We start from the raw sequence: 17,629 nt of genomic DNA on the forward strand, positions 1-17,629 counted from the left end.
ATATGAAGGACAGAGAAGACAATAAAAAGCTAAGACTTAGTTTCCTGGCAATCTGAATTCCAGCTGGCCAGAATGGCCACTCTTAGGGATCCTGTGAAATTGGTCGAAAAAACTTAGTTCAAATGAGCTATTGGCCATGTGGAGGTCCACATGGAAAGGCCAATACCTTTTTCATATTTCTCTGCTGATGTTCAGAGAATTTATAACCAGATTACGAGACACAATTTAAACCTATTTACAAGCAGAACAAATCCACATGTGATGCTGATGCTCCCACTCCCCTCCTACAAGGATGGATCACAGCATACAATGTGCAGAGCTGCCATGGGCCTCTTGAGTGACCTGAGAAATCAGTGACAAATATACCCAGACCTCAGTTTTCAGAGGGCTGCATGTCAGCCGAGGATGAAGTGGGAAGATAGTGACAAAGTTTAAAAAACCAATTCATACTCCTTGCTTTGCAAAGCACCTCACACCTCACCAGTAACTTCTGATTAGCGCTGAGTGTTTGCCCTCTAGGAGCACACGGTCATTTTGCACTGCATATGTGCTGAGCACGAAGCTGAAAAACTCTCAGCCCCCAAGAGTCCATGGCCTGATGAAATGACAACAGTGGTGGAGCCCCTAGGCTGAGGAAGCGTTAGATGATGGGAGAGAGGACAAGGATCCTGAGGAGGATCATCGGAAGTATCAGTCAAACTGGCCCTCCAAATTTAAACCAACTAATGCACAGTAGGAATGACAAAAGACTGCAACTCCTTCCCCTTCATTAAAATGATTTCTACAAATTAGCAGGCCTCCAAATGTTTGTTTTAAACAGAAACTTCTTTATATTCCACTAAAAATATAGAAATATAAAAAGCGTAACTGCCATTCTGCACAGAGGGTGCTGAAAAATTAAAATCCTTTTCTTCATCCGAGTGAACCAAAAATATTCTAATGCCAAGCATGGTTCCAAAGATGTAGACAAGACTAAGTTGAATAAAATAGTCTACTGGAGCATAATACTTTAACAAACGACAGATATATCTGACCCCACGTTAATTTACCAACAAATCACTGATGAACAGGGAAATGAAGGCCAGAATGAGGAAATTTCTTCTCTCACTTCCTATCACTTCACCAGCACATCTTCTAACAAGCCCAGGGTTGCATTTTACAGGATACTAAAACCGGAAAGGTAGACAATTCAAAATTTATGAGGAGCCAAGGGACCCTACTGAGTGCCACCTTTCTTGTTTCATTCCTTGTGCCACTGGCATAAATTGGGTTCACAGTCTTTTCCCTCACTTAACAACCCTATGCATCTTGCATTCATATATCTCTCCCTGTCTGTTAGCTTTTAATACAATTTACCAACACTCATTTCTTCAGCCGCCTTTCTCCCTCCAGGGCTCTCTGTGCAGCCCTGAGGGAACTCAGGGAAATACATATTCTACCATTTATGTTACAGGGCCTTAGGGTGAGGCACTGCACTCATCCTTCCTCAGGCTGAAGAGGACCAGGTAGGACACACCCCATTACAGGCATAAAAAGGCTGCTACTTAAACTTGGATGCTTACAGTAATAGAAGAGAGTTGCTGGTACCACGCAAAGCTCAGGAGCTCAAAATGAAAGGTAAGTCAAGGCCAAGTTTTTCCTGCACAGGAGTGCTGCACCCAGGAATCAGACCAAAAGGGTTGTTTTTTAAGAGATAATGACAGTATAAAAATGCAAAAGTGCTTTTTCCTGTCAGGTATTTGTTTCTCATTTCCTGGGTTTTCTGTATATGTTTCTGTAGCAGCATTTAAATCTAGCTGCTGGAGCCTCAAAAACACAAGCTACCTAATACAGTATTCCAACTAAGTTCCTGTAAGAAATGCCTCAGAACCGTTTGACTGAAGGGAAAAAGCAGAAACATTTACCATCAGGTGGCCTTCTCAGCTACAGAAATTTGCATCACAAGCATCAGCACTCTAGTGCTATTTGCAAAAGGGCTGGGGCTGAAAATAATATTCAAGAGCAATAAAAACTACTGACTGTGGCTTGTAGTGAAAGCAAACTTTTTGGATAACAACTTCAAGCCATGGCTGAGATGACAATTCCTGTATGGAACCAGTCAACACTCAGTGTCTGTTCACAGCCAAGAGGCTCTGAAGACACCCATCTTTTACAGAGGTTTCAACCCTCCTGTCCTTCGAAGCAGAGAAAAAAACTGTAGCAAAACTGAAGGGTAAGGTGCCAAAACAAAAGAAAACTGAAGCTCAAGAAAGGTGACCACATGAATTCCTGACATAACCAGGACTTCTGATTCTCTGCTAGGTGTCACAGTATACAAAGATGTGGACAGATGAAGCAGCTGTAAGAGTCTAAGAAGAGCAGTATGCAAAACTTGTTCTGAGATGCTTTCTAACCCAGAGGCTAACCTGGACTGGGGTTCTGTTTCTATCAAGAAGAGAAAGTAAGGAAAGACGGAGCATTTCCTGGATAATATTTATTTGCAATATCATCCTTAGAAGGCCTTGTTTCATCAAATAAAGAAGAAGCTCAACAGCAAGACAAAGTTGTTCCAATTCTATCTCAGCTTCAACGTTCTTGTCAATCTGTCCTGTATACAAAAGTTTGTTGTTATCTTTTTCTGGACCCTTGTTACAAGTAATTCCCTGACTGCTCATAGGCCTTCCTGCCAGTACCAGAGATGCTTTTAGTATTTTTCTTCCCTCTGACACCCTTTGAAATATTCATTCCAGCAACACATCTCAAACTCCAACTGGCCTTGCATAAGGAGCAAGGCGTCACATAAGGCCAGTTCTGCAGGGTGTTCAGCACACCACAATACCATGCAAAACGCAATTAAACTACTGCAGTAAAGCACATTGAGTCTAGTTTGAATAGAAAGGGGGAAAACTGCCAAGTTCCTAAGTAGGCCTCTAATAACAGCAAAATGTAAAATTTAACCTCAGGAAAGATGCAGATTATGATCCTGGCCTTTTAATGTTACAAACAGTGCTAAAATACTGCCTATCTTCAGAGTATGAAATAACTTGAGCATTTAACAGCACAGTAAGACCTATTTTGCTAGAAAAGAATAACATCTTTAATTGAGCTTTTAAAAAGTGACCAGGACTTTACAACAGTAGATTCCTAGCATTACTTGAAATTAAGACCTTTTGAATAATTTCATGTTATACATCATTAAGCTGAAGCATTCAAAACCAAGGTAGAGAACAAGGCACAGGGAGATAAAGCGATCTGCCCAAGGCCACCTGAAAATTTTTCTGAGAGGCAAGAAGAGAAAATAATTTTTGACAAATCTCTATGCCCTGACCAGAAAGTCTTTTCTCTAACACTGTAGCTTGGAGTGATTAAGACCATATGCAGGTACAAATATACTTATTTATGTAATAGCTATGCTCATCTCTGCAAAAATGTAAGCAAGGTGTCTCCTGACTTACCCAAGCAAACTATACTACAACAAAAACTGGGTGTGCATAAATCAGGACTGAGTCAGTTTAGTGCTAAGGCTGTGCTCTATCCCAAAAACAGAATGCCATCTTGGGTGGAATAAATGTCCCCATCATATTCATAATGAAGCTAATCAATTTTGGGCTTGTAAAATAACCTTGTCCAGAATTTTGATGAACCACATGACATGTCTTCCAAGGAGTCTATTGTTAAAGATGTCTTTTTACTGGAATTTCAATAATTAATCATGTTTTGGGGTAGTTTTATTTCTGTGTGGCTTACCCTTTGATGATCTAATTTGCATTTATAATGACCTATTCCCTAGTGGATTAATTGCTCATGTTATTCTCTCTATTAATCAGACATCAACATTTGCATTACAGATTACTCTTTGCGTTATTTTCACACTACTAAATCTGGCAGCATGGCACTAATGATAAATACTTCCCTCAGTTCTAGAGGTGAATTAGTGTCTCAGTTCTTTTAAACAAAGGCATTATTAGGTTCTTACCACTCTTCTGAAGTAGGCTGGTCATTCTGGGGTATTATCCACGTATTTATTATTATGTCTAAGAATTCACTTTTTTTCTGCAAACCATACATGCATTTAGTTCACCCATTGCCGTCAAACAAGCCCTGAGCACAGGGCACAGCGCTGTGAATCTGAGGCCACCACAGACTTCTTTCTTAGGTTCCCATGTACCTTCCAGCATTGCAATTCCTTTCTCGATGTTCCTCACAGTATTGTCTGAAAAGCTGCTTTTTGTCAAAAATTGCTTACTTACATTTAGGAAAACTAAATTGTCAGTACTAGTATAAAATACCACAAATCACTGACCTGAGCTAGGCAGCCTGATTACACCTGGAGCAGATAAGGAAACATTCACACACACGGCTCTGTCCACAGACCACTAAAGCAGTAACATTTGGCAGGTGGCTGTGAACAGTCACCTCCTTCCCAGCTCAGCTACGTTCCCCAAAGGAACACACCTGGGCCCTGGAGGAATTGCAGTCTGCACCTCTGCTCCTGGATGAGTGGCATTACATTTAGGCCTGAAGACTTGCTCATGATCCTCTTCCCAGATGTGACTCAAGACAACACAGGCCAACAGGGAGAAGAGGAAAAGCCTGGCTACACCACTCCCCACACTCTGCTGCTGTATCCTCACATACCTGTAAGCAACTTGAAGCAATAGCAGCTCCGGGAATGCTCTCCCTGGGCTGCTACTCCAACGTGGAGGTTTGGCCATGGCAAGGTTGTTATTTGTACAGGAACAACAGAGCACTTCACAAGTCCAAAACACTCTCAGCATACAAGGACAGTCAAGGCCATAGTACACTGGATTATTAAGAAACATGTTGTTTCTATAAAGAAGCATCCCTGGCCCCTCAGGGTCAGCAGTTTCAACAACAGACTTGCTGTCCTCCAGGTGAAGACTTGCTAAGCCCTGCCAGTTTCCACTTTCACAATGGCAGAGAAAACCTGGACACGTGAAATCCTTATGCCAGTGTCGGAAGCATGAACGAATGGGGCACCACAAGTAAACACCGTGGTAGCCACACTTTATACAGCACAAGATAAAATTCCCAGCAGATCTGTCACACACATCTGAAACTCCTCAGCTGTAGGTTCCCTCTTCTCCTCAAATGTCCTTTGAGACATCACTACAGCTGATGCCTTGAAATCTGTCACAGAGGAAGCAGTCTTGTGCTTGCCACAGAGGTTTCCAAGCCATTCCTTTCATTCTGTGATGGTCAGCATTTCCTCCACGTGACTACAGTCAGATAAGGAGGAATAAATACTTCCTCTGCCCCTTGCTACACCAAGAACTGTCTTCCTACTCCATCAAAGAAAAAATCCATCCTATCTAATGGCAGTCCACACTGCACTGTCTGCACAAGCAGGACTGTCATTTGTGGAGTTCAAGAATAAGTGACTCTTGAGAGGGTCCCTGGAACCTGCACAGCAACACTGACAGGCTGCCTTACTAGGGAAGAAAAATTGAAGGAGATCTATTACACCTTAAAGTGATTAAGCCCTTTCTAACACCTGTTTGATTCCTCACTCAGCTCCTGCCCTAGAGCCAAAATACAATCTATTCCATTCCCAAAAAGCATTATTTTTGTCTGCAGACATCAGGAGGGCTGTTTAGAGTATAAAGTATGTTTTAGGTAAGTAAATGTCTCAAGGTGGTCCTCAGTGAGAACACCTTCAAATCAACCTGCTTAGCATAAGGCATTTTCTGCAAGACATGAAGTATTAAAGTACTGGCTGATAGAGGCTCAACTAGGCAATAGCCGGGAATGTTACTTTGATGACCCATTTATGGAATGCCCCCGTTTTCCAGCCCATGAATGTAGTTCCTCCCTTGACTTCATGGTCCAGTTAGTAGAGCTCAGCAACTCTATTCATTTTGGACACAAATAATACCTTCATATCTGCTGGCAGATGTTGTGCAGAAGGCTGCTCACTTCACAGCATAAAGCTTTTCATACATATTTCATTCCTGGTAGCATATTGTTGGAATCATGTCACTCCCATATTGTATCAGTTCTTCTCTGTGTCTTCATACCCTTCAAATTATACCTTTGGTCTTGCCTCATATTCCTGGGGTCATTAAGTCCTTGAACTGTAAACATTCCTATTCTCTACCACAAGAGATCAGAGAGAAAATTGTGCAAGGCAGGTCAGAGTAGCCCACTCTAACAAGAAATTAAGTCTCGACTTTGTGTGCAGCTCCAAAACTTGTGCTACTGAGCTGCCATAATGACATATTACATCCCATTAATCTGCAATTAAACACTGACAGAGACTGTCAATCTAATGCCCTATCCATTCAACAGAACTAAATGTACCATTTCTGTCCCCAACACCGTTCCTATGACTAAAACTCTTCAAAATAAAGTTAAATGTGGGATTTAATGGAGCGGGGAAGAGTCCAAATTCTGAATTAAGAAAGAGAGAGATTAGAGCATTTATAGCTTCACCACATCTGTGACTGTAAAGCCTGAGGAAACAAAATGACTCTACAGGAGCATGTGCAAGCACAGAAATCATTTGCTAACACCTACAGCCAACTTGTGGTTTGTTCTCACAAATTCCCCTGGTACAACCAACTTTTTGCTATCTCTCTGTGCTCACTACATCTGAGAGACACAGTCCTCCTCGGTGCTATCCTGCCTGAAGTGTTCCTTGGTATCTGTTACACCTGCCCCCAAAGCACACCACATTCCCTAAGATGATTCATCTTAGCTTGGCAGAACATACCAAGTTCAACACTCTATCACACATACACAGCTGAGAGACAACACTGTTTGAATATCCCTGGAGGCTTTAGATGAGACTGAAACTAGAGAACAGCACAGTCCAGGGGATGGAACCCAAGCTGAGACTCCTCATCTCCTCTGTTGACACTGAAGACAGACATTGCTTTTACACTCTGCAGTGCCACTGAAGTTATTGTCCAATGTTTGCTGCCATCACTCTGCTGGTGGAGGCGTTAGTGCAAGTGCTGCTGGGTCTGCTTTGGTTAAAATCCATCAGGACAGATCAAACCAAAACCCGCAAATTATTTACAAAAAAAATAGTAAGATTTGACTTCCTGCAGACTGCCCTGCTGTCGGATCTCTGTGGGCTTGTCACTGGGTCTGAAAAACAGTGACAGGTAGTGACATCCTAGCTGACACAGCTGGAGCCAGAAGGGGACATCTGGTAAGAGCTGGAGGCCTCATTCCAGGAAATCATATCTGCTCAGGGGGAGGGAAAAGAAGTTCCCAAGTGCTGTTCTGAGCAGAAACTTCATCCACCAAGAGCACACAAATGCTGTCTTAAATGACACCAGGAGGCTGTGCCCTCCCAGGCTGTGGGGCTGCTCCAGGGCTGAACTCAAATACAGCATCCAAACTAGTTCTCCACGTACCCTGCAGCCAGTGGAGACGGACTTCATCTGAGCGTGACTTATACACCCTAAAACAGACACCCAAAATAGCTGGACTAAAGTACTTTCTGGCCTAGATGCTTTAATTTTATACAGCTAGAGACAGATGAGATGATGAACTTTGATGAACTGAGCCCTGACGTGATGGGATTCAGCACTTGGGGCTGTAGCAAAATATACACATGCACTGAGTGACACAGTTCAATTTCAGTGGTACGCAACAACTTGCACAGCTGTTTATATTTTGAAGGCATTAAAGAATTTTAAAATTCCAAACTAAGTAAAGAATCACAAACACACAAATTACCTCCATGTTCTTTATAATGTGCCACTCCAGCCAAGCATTAAAAAGCACAGCAGCCACTCCAGAAGAGCATGGGCACCTAAGAATTGTAAATGCTGATTTTGGAACTGCTCCTACCCTTCCTGATCTCATACAACTGGTTAACTCTGGGCTCCCACACCGAGAACTCAGTAGTAACTGTTTCTTGTGACAGGACTGTCACTTTGTCAACAGGAGGAACACGGCTACAGGCAAAATTAACCCCAGTAAATGAGTTTGCTGAGTACACCTGGTTATCTGAACAGCTATCTTCTTTCTCTCTTTTAACCAGCTACAAATCTCAGTTTTTATTGGTGGTTTTTTATCCCCAGTAGTCACAGAATAAATACATATGCCTGGTGTTTAGGGCACTGTTTTAGGCCCTGCAATACTTTGCAAGAGAATTTTCACACAGTTGGGGTACTTGCAACTATCTGCTCACTTCAAGTGCCGTGGTCAGAGTTCAGCATCTACCAAACCCCCAACAACTGAGGAACAAACAGACATATGATGCTGCCAGACTTGGGCATCTAAGCCTGTGGCATCCAAATTTAGAAGCTATTCAAGAGTCCAAGTCAAGGAGCTGATGTTTAGGAGGTGTCACAACACCTTGTATGAGGGAACGCTGCCTGCAGCACCAGACACACACCTGCAACGAGGGGCTTGTTAAACAAGGAGAGATGGTGTTGCCAATTGCATAAGCACCATGGCAGCACAGACCCAGATGCTCCACCAGGGCTAGCCAAGGCCTGATGTCTAATCAAAAGCCTTCTCACTTGGAAGCTCCCTTATCCATCTGCACGGTGTGGAGGGACACTCTGCTCCCCCCCAAACACGCCACCAGCTATACTGACTTCACAGCACAGAATGTCTGACTGTCACCCGACTCACCAGTTCAGTTTCTGCTCCCCAGGCACAAAATGTTAAAAAGGCCACCTACATTCTTGACCAGCCACTTTTGGAGTAGATTGACAAAACAATCGCACATCTCCACTTGCTGATTTTTTGTTATGAAAGTAAAGGTGTTAAACCAAAAGACCTTGATAAGCCCTTCTGCAACAGACTATTAACTCCCTATGAGATCACAAATCATTGAGTGCAAACGGAGAACATCAAGGAAACTAACACCATTTATGTGGTCTCAAGGAAAGAAAATGCTTATAAAGTGATAAAAGGCAAAATATTTTATGTCTATTTATACAAGTGTTAAGGCTGCATTATCTAACAAGCTGCCTGACTTTTATACGCTCAAAGAACAGAAAATAAGGATGTGGAGCCCAAACAGATTTACTTTCTCCCCTTCTCATACTATCTACTTAGATGAAATTTCATTTCATTTTCATTTTTGTCTCACAAAAAAACACAGATCTATAATGCTAGGCTGCCAAGAAGGTTTTAAGCCATTCAGCACTTCCTAGGTCTTCCATGCTTAACCATCCCAAGTGGGTGAGTAGCACAGAAATCTGCTAGAAGGAAATTCAAAAGACATGTTCTCTGATGTAAAAGATACCTTTAAATATCTTTCAAAAAAACCCAGATGACGGTTAGTCCTACTGGAAGCCTATGGAACACATTCTCCTGTACATGGACCTGAATACTGGAAACTTTAAGCTGCCTATTTTACCAAGTATAATCACCTACACAGGAATATGATATTCAGTAATGGAAAGGAACTCTTAATATAGCAAAAAGGGCACATTGAGAACCATTCAAGCTAAAGCCAGGCAAAATGGAAATTGAAGAAAAGCTGATTAAATTTTTACAAAGAGTAATTAACTACTGCCACAAATTAATAAGCTGCGTGGTACTTTGCCTGTTACTTCAAATCCTCAACTAAAGCAGTATAGTTCCTGACATCATACTCTAGCAGAAGTCAAAAATTAAAGATTAGACACAGGAATTGCTGAATTAGGGTCTTCCGCTCACATTCACCAGGAAACCTAGGTGATCATAACACTTCCTCCTGGAAATCTATTAAGCCTGCTTGTGTTTATTAGATGATAGAGATAGCCCACTTCTACTAAGAGAAGTCTTTCCTGCCAAATAAATCAGTACTTTATTATGAGGACAACAGAGCTGTTTAAACATACAGAAAATAAGGATCCAGCCTACAGTGGCCCTGATTTACAGCCTACAAACAAAAGTCACCCAACTCCTAGCACAATGCCATACTGTAAGCATTAGCAACAAGGACACAATCAGTTAAATCAGCATATTTTTGGAATTAGCACACTCTGCTAATTGAGTGCATATTTGCAAAATCAATATAATTCACCAGAAAAACTTTCTCCTGAGGGCAAGGCCACAGCTGGAAGGCTGGAAGGTACAACACAGACCATGACTCATATGATGATGTAACAGCATCACCAGCTCTCACAAATAAATCATAGAACACAGCATTCAGCATTTGCAGGACACTGCAAGAGTCCTTGATGTGAAGTGAGTAGTTCCTCCAGCTCTATTATTTTTAAGCCTGCTAACAGAAGCAGAGTTCTGTGCAGGACCCTGAAGCAAAATACTCCCCAATTACCTAACTTGGGCATTTTTTTTCTTCACAAGGGGCTGACAAAAATCTTTTCCTCCATCTTAAAACACACCTGTGCCCATCACATTCAAGCTCTCTCATTTCTTGTTCTGCAACTTCTGTACTGTTCTCAGTTTTCCCCCAGCATAGTTTTTTACTCCACATACCAAAGGGCTGGACAGGAGAAAAAGTGCTAAGGCTGGAGAGGAAAAGGATCATAACAAAGGTGGGTGGTGATTACTTTAGCTGTGGAAAAGGAACAGTGAAGGAGTCACTGTCACAGTGCACAGGGAAGTCTATGAAGGTGAATGCATTTTTATGTGCATTCACAATCACATCGTTGACCACTCCCTCCTGCAAATACAGCATAAAAGTCAAAGGAGTCATTAAATTCCAATATATTAAGTTTTGGGGGGTTTTTGTTGTTGTTGTTGTGTTTTTTTTAAGAACTTCATCATTTAGTTTGATTTGATCTCTTGAGATCAGCAATGTTGTATGGAACTGAACTCCTGTCTCCAAGTAACCAGGGGAGCTTCTGCCCTCCTTGGTATCGAAGACAGCACCTTACCAAAATATCTGGTTAAGAGATGCAGCCTTTCTGATTGCACCTAAGCCAGCAAGCTCCTCTCTCCTACTGGCAAGTGCAAACATCTATGAGTCTCCCATTTGCATCCAGCATAAGATCCCTGCAAGAAATATAATGTCTGCATGCACATGGTAGAATATCACAAGGAAAACTCAGCAGATACAGACACTGTTGGAGTACTTCGTGTTAGCAGTGAGGAGGGGAAGAAGGCCAAAGGAGCAGGCTGCTTTCACTAAAAACCTTCTTAGGAAGCACGTGAAGTGATGAAGGCAGCACTGAGCCTCGAGTTGCTGCAGTTGCTTACTTAAATGAGCCACCTCAGCTGCAGCTCACAGCTGCAGTGCAGAGCAGTGCTCAAGTGTGAGACCTGCTTAGTGTGATATTAAATCTCTTGCCTGCTGTGGTGGGTGAGCCTTGGCTAAGAGCCAAACACCCTCCCAAGCTCTCACTCACTGTCTCCTCTCAGAAGGACGGGGGGAAATTAGTAAGAAAGCAATGAAAAAGCTTGTGGGTTGAGATAAAGACAGGGAGATTGCTTATCAATTACTGTTGCACGCAAAGCAGGTAAAACAGACATGACTTGACGAAAATTACTTATTGCCAAGTAAAATAGATCCAGATAGTGAGAAACAAAACCACAAACATTAAAATACCACCTTTCCTCTCCCCTCTCCCAGGCTCAACTGCATTGCTTTTCTCAAGACTCCACCCCTCACCCCAAGAAACATTTCTCCAGGCTGAACAATCCAAACTCTCTCAGACTTTACTCATAGGAGAGGTGCCTTCAGATCATTTTTGTGGCCCTCCTCTGGACCCACTTCAACAGGTCCATGTACTGAGGACCCCTGAGCTGGATGCAGCACTCCAGCTACTGTCTCACCAGAGCAGAGGGGCAAAACGACCTCCCTCATCCTGCTGGCAATGCTGCTTTTGATGCAGACCAGGACACAGTTGTCTTTCTGCGTTGCAAGTGCACACTGCTGGCTCATGTTCAGTTTTTCATCCACCAACAATCCCCCAAGTTCTTCCCCGCAGGGCTGCCTTCAACCCCTTCAGTCTGTATTGATATCAGGGATTGCCCCCACCCAGGTGCAAGACCTTGCAATTCATGTGGCTGAACTTCAATAGGTTCTTGCAGGCCCACTTCTCGAGCTCATACAGGTCCCTCTGAATGGAACCACCTCCCTCATGTGTGTCATCTGCAAATATGCTGAGATCCCACTGTGTCACTGATGAAGATACACTGTCACTATGTAACAGCTCCTCTCTGCTCCTTCTTCATTCTCACACCTTTCCTCTGTTCTAGAGTGGGCTCTCCTCTGCCAGCAGTTCTTTGGGAACATCCATCTGCTCCTGTGTGGGTCTTCTAGAGGCTGGAAATAATACCTTTCCATCATGGAGCACGTTCTCCTCCTTCATCTTCCCTGATCTTGGTGCTCCCTCTGTTCTTTCTCATTCTCTTTTTTCCCCTCCTCCTCTACCTGTGTGGCAGTTTTTGCCCTTTCTTAAATATATCTTAACAGAGGCACCATCAACCCAGCTGATGGGCTGACCTTTGGCAGGCAAGTGCTTCCCTGAACATCTTTAAGTTTGATAACCTGAAATAAAGCAATATAAAATAGACAATCAAAAGGTATTCTAAAATATTTCAAAACAGTTTTTTTCCCTTTTTAAAAAAAGCCATACTTTGTGGTTTTTTAAAGGTCAAGCAAATTAGTTTTGCCACTGCCCATAATTAGAACGTGGTAAATAAGCAGTGTTGACTGCCAATCAAGCTTTAAAGTAAACAAAAATAAATTAGAACCATATTTTTCATTTCAGGAACACAACCTGCCAGAGGACTACAGCTGTTCAATTGGCCCAGACCAGATAACTGAAACACGTGGTCCCTGGGACACACACCATTGTTAAGCCCACACAAAACACCGTGGCTAACCAAGGACCCAGCAGCACAAAGAAAAAGAAACAGCAGCAGCTGCAACCAAACCTTAAAAAAAAAAAGGTAAAAAGCATACAAGAGCCAAAGTGCTGAACACTGTACTCATGGTTAAAAACTGCAAAAAATAATTAACTGTCACAGTGATTTTTTTTTTATAAACACTTTTAATTAAGTTCTCATTTGAAAAAATGTTCGTATGCACCACCCAGTCCTTCTCCCCGTGGGAAGACTGTTCACAGAAAAAGCTGCAATAGCTGCTGAGAGGCAGTCCATAGAAGCAGACACTTAGGCCAGTGCTGAGGCTTCCCCTCTGCTCCCAGAAGGGCATTCACTGCAGAAGCCTCACTTCTCTCCTAAGAGCAAGGCTACAGCTGTTCCAAACAAGAACAAGCCCTCATTGAATCCCAACAAAGCAGCATCTTAAGAATATTCAAAGCTGCATCTTTTCATATTCACTCTATCTGTGCTTGCTTAAACCCCCCATAGTCCCCATCTATGCTCAAAGGTCCCAAGCTGTATCGGTGAGCCTTGCAGAGGAGGTCCAAAGCTCACCCAACATGAACTAATGCAGAGCCGACACTAACGGAAGGGCCATCTAGGGAAAGAGCCCAACACCAGTGAATTTGTACTTTGTATGCTCTTGAACTGTCAGACATGAGTGAAATAACAAATTATATATGCAGGATACTGTATTTAAACGCCTTTTCCCCTGCCTGCTCCTTGTCTTCCTTTTCTCAGCACACAGAATAGTTCATCAGAGTGCAGTCCTGGGAGGTATCGATGCCAACACTTCAGTTAACAGCAAAACCTCAGCAGTTTCGGCGAGTACTTGTACGTGTGGACAAGCAGACCATGTCAGGAAGAGCTTAAGTCCCTAACTCAGCAAAGCACAGTGGGGAATGCTTAGCACCTCCCTGCACTGAAGCTGAGCAATCAGGCTCAGGGTTTTGTGTAGGACTTGGATATCTGTGCTTTAAAAACCCTGTGTGGCTACAGGCAACTCAATCCATCTCCCTTGTGCCTTAACTTCCCATCTGTAAGTCGGAGACACAGATCTCTTCTCCTGTACTAGGCTGATATGGCCATGTGTTGGAGGCTGGACAGTACTTATACAAATGTCAGTGCTAAGGAGAGACAGATTCACAAAACTCCTGGAGAAGGGAAAGAAAGCACCTAAAAAGATTAAAGAGCACAAAGTTTGACAAGAAGCCAAAGGGCACCACACTCTTAAATCATTCTAGCAGTTCAGAAAACCATTCCTTGATTCAAAGGTTAAAGCACCGCTTGTCTCGAATTTTAAAGAATAAAGACTATCAAAGAGCAGTGGACCTGATACAATCTAGCACTGCCTACACATCTGCTGAATACATACTTTTTGTGCAAGGATGACAACAATTAGGTGAACAAGCAAATGCAGTCGGTGCAAAAGGATGATGAGGTCACAATATAGAAATATTTAAGAATTCTACCTATCCCTCTTTTTCTCAGCATAATGCTAAGAAATTACTGTAAAATGTTAAAAATACTGAGCTTCAAGATACTCAGTCAATAAACATGACCAAAGATCAGAATTTCATCTTGTGAAATAAATAAAAACTATTACCCTGTTTATATTTGGCAGCTCAGGCCTATAACTCTGTGATGTTCAATTAACCAACAGCTTTGAACGGGCATTAGCACCTTAAATAATCCAGGGCACTGCACACAGAACATTACTATTAATTTTCTTACTATGGTGCAAGGTTTCAAAAGAAATAAAACAAACAAACAAACAAACAAACAAAAAAACCCACAACAACAACAACAACAACAACAACAACAACAACAACAAAAAAAAAACAAACATAAAGTTGATTTTCTGGGCAGCAATTTTTTGGACAAAGACAACAGCATAAAAATGTCTCTACGCAGGTCCTACCCATGACATCAGAAAAAAGAATCCAAGATATCTCACCTGTGTTTAGCAAGCCAAAGGGACTGGGTAACAAGCTGCACATTGCCTTTGAATTCTCTAACCAGCGAGAGCTATGGCAGTGATTCTGGAGTAACACTGAAATCCCTGCTCTTTAGAGTAGGTTCTAGGCTCACTGGTATTCACAGGAGACAAAAGGTCTCTGCAGCTCTTTTATGTTTTTGGACGTTTGGGGGTTGGTTTTTTTCATTCAACTGAAATTATGTGCAAAACACAGTCTTTTTAGCTCAAACCAGAGGTTCTTACTGCTGTCAGCCATGTGGACAGTCATGAACACTCACAGCTCCTCAGGAGCCCTTGCCAACACTGAAACATCCAAGATTTCTGTTTAAATGTACCCACGGAGAACATGAGTGCTTACATAGCCTTCAGGAGAAAGAAGAGCCAGGACAGAACTAAGCTAGACTATATTATGAAGATTGGACACACCAAGAGTGGCTCTTCCCTGTGGCATTTCAAGCTGCAGATGGAGGTAGGGACGGTATAAACACGGCGCTAATATCTCCCTTCCACATATTTCGTGTGACCTTTGGTAGATCTCAGCAGACATCTCTCCCATCTGTGCTAGTTTCAATGTACCTCTTCTGTCTTCAAGACAGCCAGGCAGGGACAAAAGAAGAAGTCAAAACATCTGTCAGCCTGTACTACCTACAGAAAAGAGTGGGTTTTTTGCTTGAGAGACCACAGCACCACAAAAGCATTGGCAGGAGGCCTAGATCTGCCAAGCTCTGTAGCTGGCTGTGTGAGAGGGACACATCTGACAAGGGCAAACATTTCCAGGACACAAGCTACAAGCACACAAATGGGCTTAGGGAAAAAAAAAAAAAACAGTCACCCAGGAATTGCACTGAGCAATAGGGGGACAAATCTGAAAGGGAAAGATGAAGCTGCGGCAAGATGAGAGGGAGCAGGAGGGCTGGAGCTATGCAGAGCAAGACTGGCAGCATATCTGGGATTTAAAATTAGCCTTTTGCTGATCTAACCAGCCTTGACTGCATTTCAGCTCTCACACAAACACCCTGATGCTCTTGGCCAAGGACAACCCCTGCTGAGGGCATGTAGATCAGACAGCAGCACTGCCCCCCCATTCACCTCCCGCCTGTCATCCCACAGCCATCAGTCTCCTCACAGGGCCCAGCACACATCAGCTCCGGCTGGAGGATATTCCCAAAAGCAAGAGCGACCAGGGATGAAGCTGGGGAGGAGGAGAGGGCTGGCCAAGTGTCTGCCTCATGCTCCTTTCTCCAGGGTACACTCTCGCTCCTGAACAGCAGGAAAACCCCCTACGTGTCCTTTCCCTTCCCCTGCCAGCCAAGATCACAAATCAACCTTGTCTGAGTGGCACAAGCAGCGACCCAGGCTGCAGTGCATCCATCTGAGTCCATGTCAGCTCTCGCACAGCTGGGGAACAATAAAAAGAATAAAAATATTATTCTGCATATGCAAGGAATAAAACACCGAGACAGCGATTTTCAGGCAGCAATGCATCCCCTTCCCTCCCCTCTCCCCTAGCCCTGTTCCTGTTGTACTTTCATGTGCCTATCACTGCAAACAAAAGATATATGCCAAGCTAATGAAAAGTCTGAGCTGTAGTGTGTGGGTGTATAAATGAGCCAGCACAGCCCCTGTGTCCGTGGAGTAAGTGCAAGAAACACATTTCCAGACCTGTCAAGAGTCATTTGTTTTAGAAAAAATAAAAGATAGCTGACTTCTTTTCCCCTTCAAGTAAGAAATAAAAAAAATTAAAAAAAAAAAAAAAAAGGAGAGAGAGAGAAAGGAAAATGTATTAATAACTAAAAGGTAAGAAGAAATTTCTGACAGGTGCCCTCCTTCCTATTATTTTTAGCGTGATGAATGTGCTGGGAGACCCCGGCTGCTTGTACAACCTGGTGCTGTACAACAGAGGGCTCAATGCAGTCCCCTCCTGGCAGTAAGACAGGAATAAACAAGAGAGAAAAGAAACATTCAGGGGAATAGAGATATCCATCCAAGGTGGCACAACAGATCTGCAGCATAGTCAGAAATCCTAGCCACAGGAAACCCAGATTTCTTACATATATCTCAATGCTGCAGCTATCAGATGCTCTGCTTTCCTGCAGTATCTTCACAGCACCCTGATCTCCCCCCCACAAAGGCAGCTGTGAGCATTCTCTGATCCCATTGGAAAGCACTGTAATTTTCTAGTGCATTCTCTGCCATTTCAGGGCTCAAAAAATCTTATCAGCACTCTTAAGTCCAATGCTTCTGTTCTGCACTCTCTGCATGTGGTAAGAGGACACACATCAGGGCTAAGGAATGAGCTGTCACCACACCAGCTACACTTTGGCTTAAACAGAAACAATTCCTGACTTCCAGCTCCAAGGGCTCAGGTCAGCATCTGCTCCATCACAGAGCAGTGGCACCCAGGATGATGAACGTTTGATACACACTGATGAAATCAAGTCAGAGATACTAATGAAGTCCCACATTGTGGCTCCTTGTTCTTCTTTAGAGGGTAGGCTGAATGCAGACAACTGCAGCCTCTGGCTAATACACAGATATTCACAGATAAACAAATAGCACAAGCAACACAGACCTGTTCCTTTTGATCCAGAGTTCCCAGGTTCATTCCCCAGGGATGCTGCTACTCAAGAGTTGCGTCCTTTTTTAGGAAGAAGCAGAACTTAAAAACATCACATCTGACCATATTTAATGAAGATAAACTACTTAGCAGGGCTGTGCAAAGAAGTAGTCAATTGGAAGGTAATTTCTGTTCTGAATTAATTTCATAAGGGCAAAGAATTCTTTTTCAGTGCCTTGAAATATTAGGCTGGAATTCTTGTTGGCTCTCTAAGAGATCACAGTAGATCCCAGTACTTGTCAGACCCAGGGTTAAAGCAAGCAAGAGCTAGGGTAGCCCACCAC

At 43.0% G+C, this 17,629-nt stretch overlaps 1 protein-coding gene across 2 annotated transcripts in view; it reads right to left on the minus strand.

The window, feature by feature from the left end:
• The window catches only part of TSPAN4 (tetraspanin 4), a 312,240-nt gene extending 297,433 nt beyond the window's left edge, over nucleotides 1–14,807 (minus strand). Inside the window, exon 1 of one of the 2 annotated variants that reach the window (XM_027894722.1) lies at nucleotides 14,708–14,807. Coding sequence is in view for 1 of the 2 variants with exons in the window: in XM_027894721.1 (XP_027750522.1) it covers nucleotides 5,941–5,942 (2 nt within the window). In the remaining variant the exon portion in view is untranslated. Of the gene's footprint in view, nucleotides 1–5,940; nucleotides 5,958–14,707 lie in introns of those variants that run through there. The other variant, XM_027894721.1, reaches the window with a different exon arrangement.
• Between the last annotated feature and the right edge of the window lie 2,822 nt (nucleotides 14,808–17,629).

This window comes from Empidonax traillii, unplaced genomic scaffold (genome assembly GCF_003031625.1).
Source record: "Empidonax traillii isolate 1590-97213 ecotype Southwest subspecies unplaced genomic scaffold, ASM303162v1 scaffold440:size489645, whole genome shotgun sequence".
Classification (NCBI taxonomy): domain Eukaryota; kingdom Metazoa; phylum Chordata; class Aves; order Passeriformes; family Tyrannidae; genus Empidonax; species Empidonax traillii.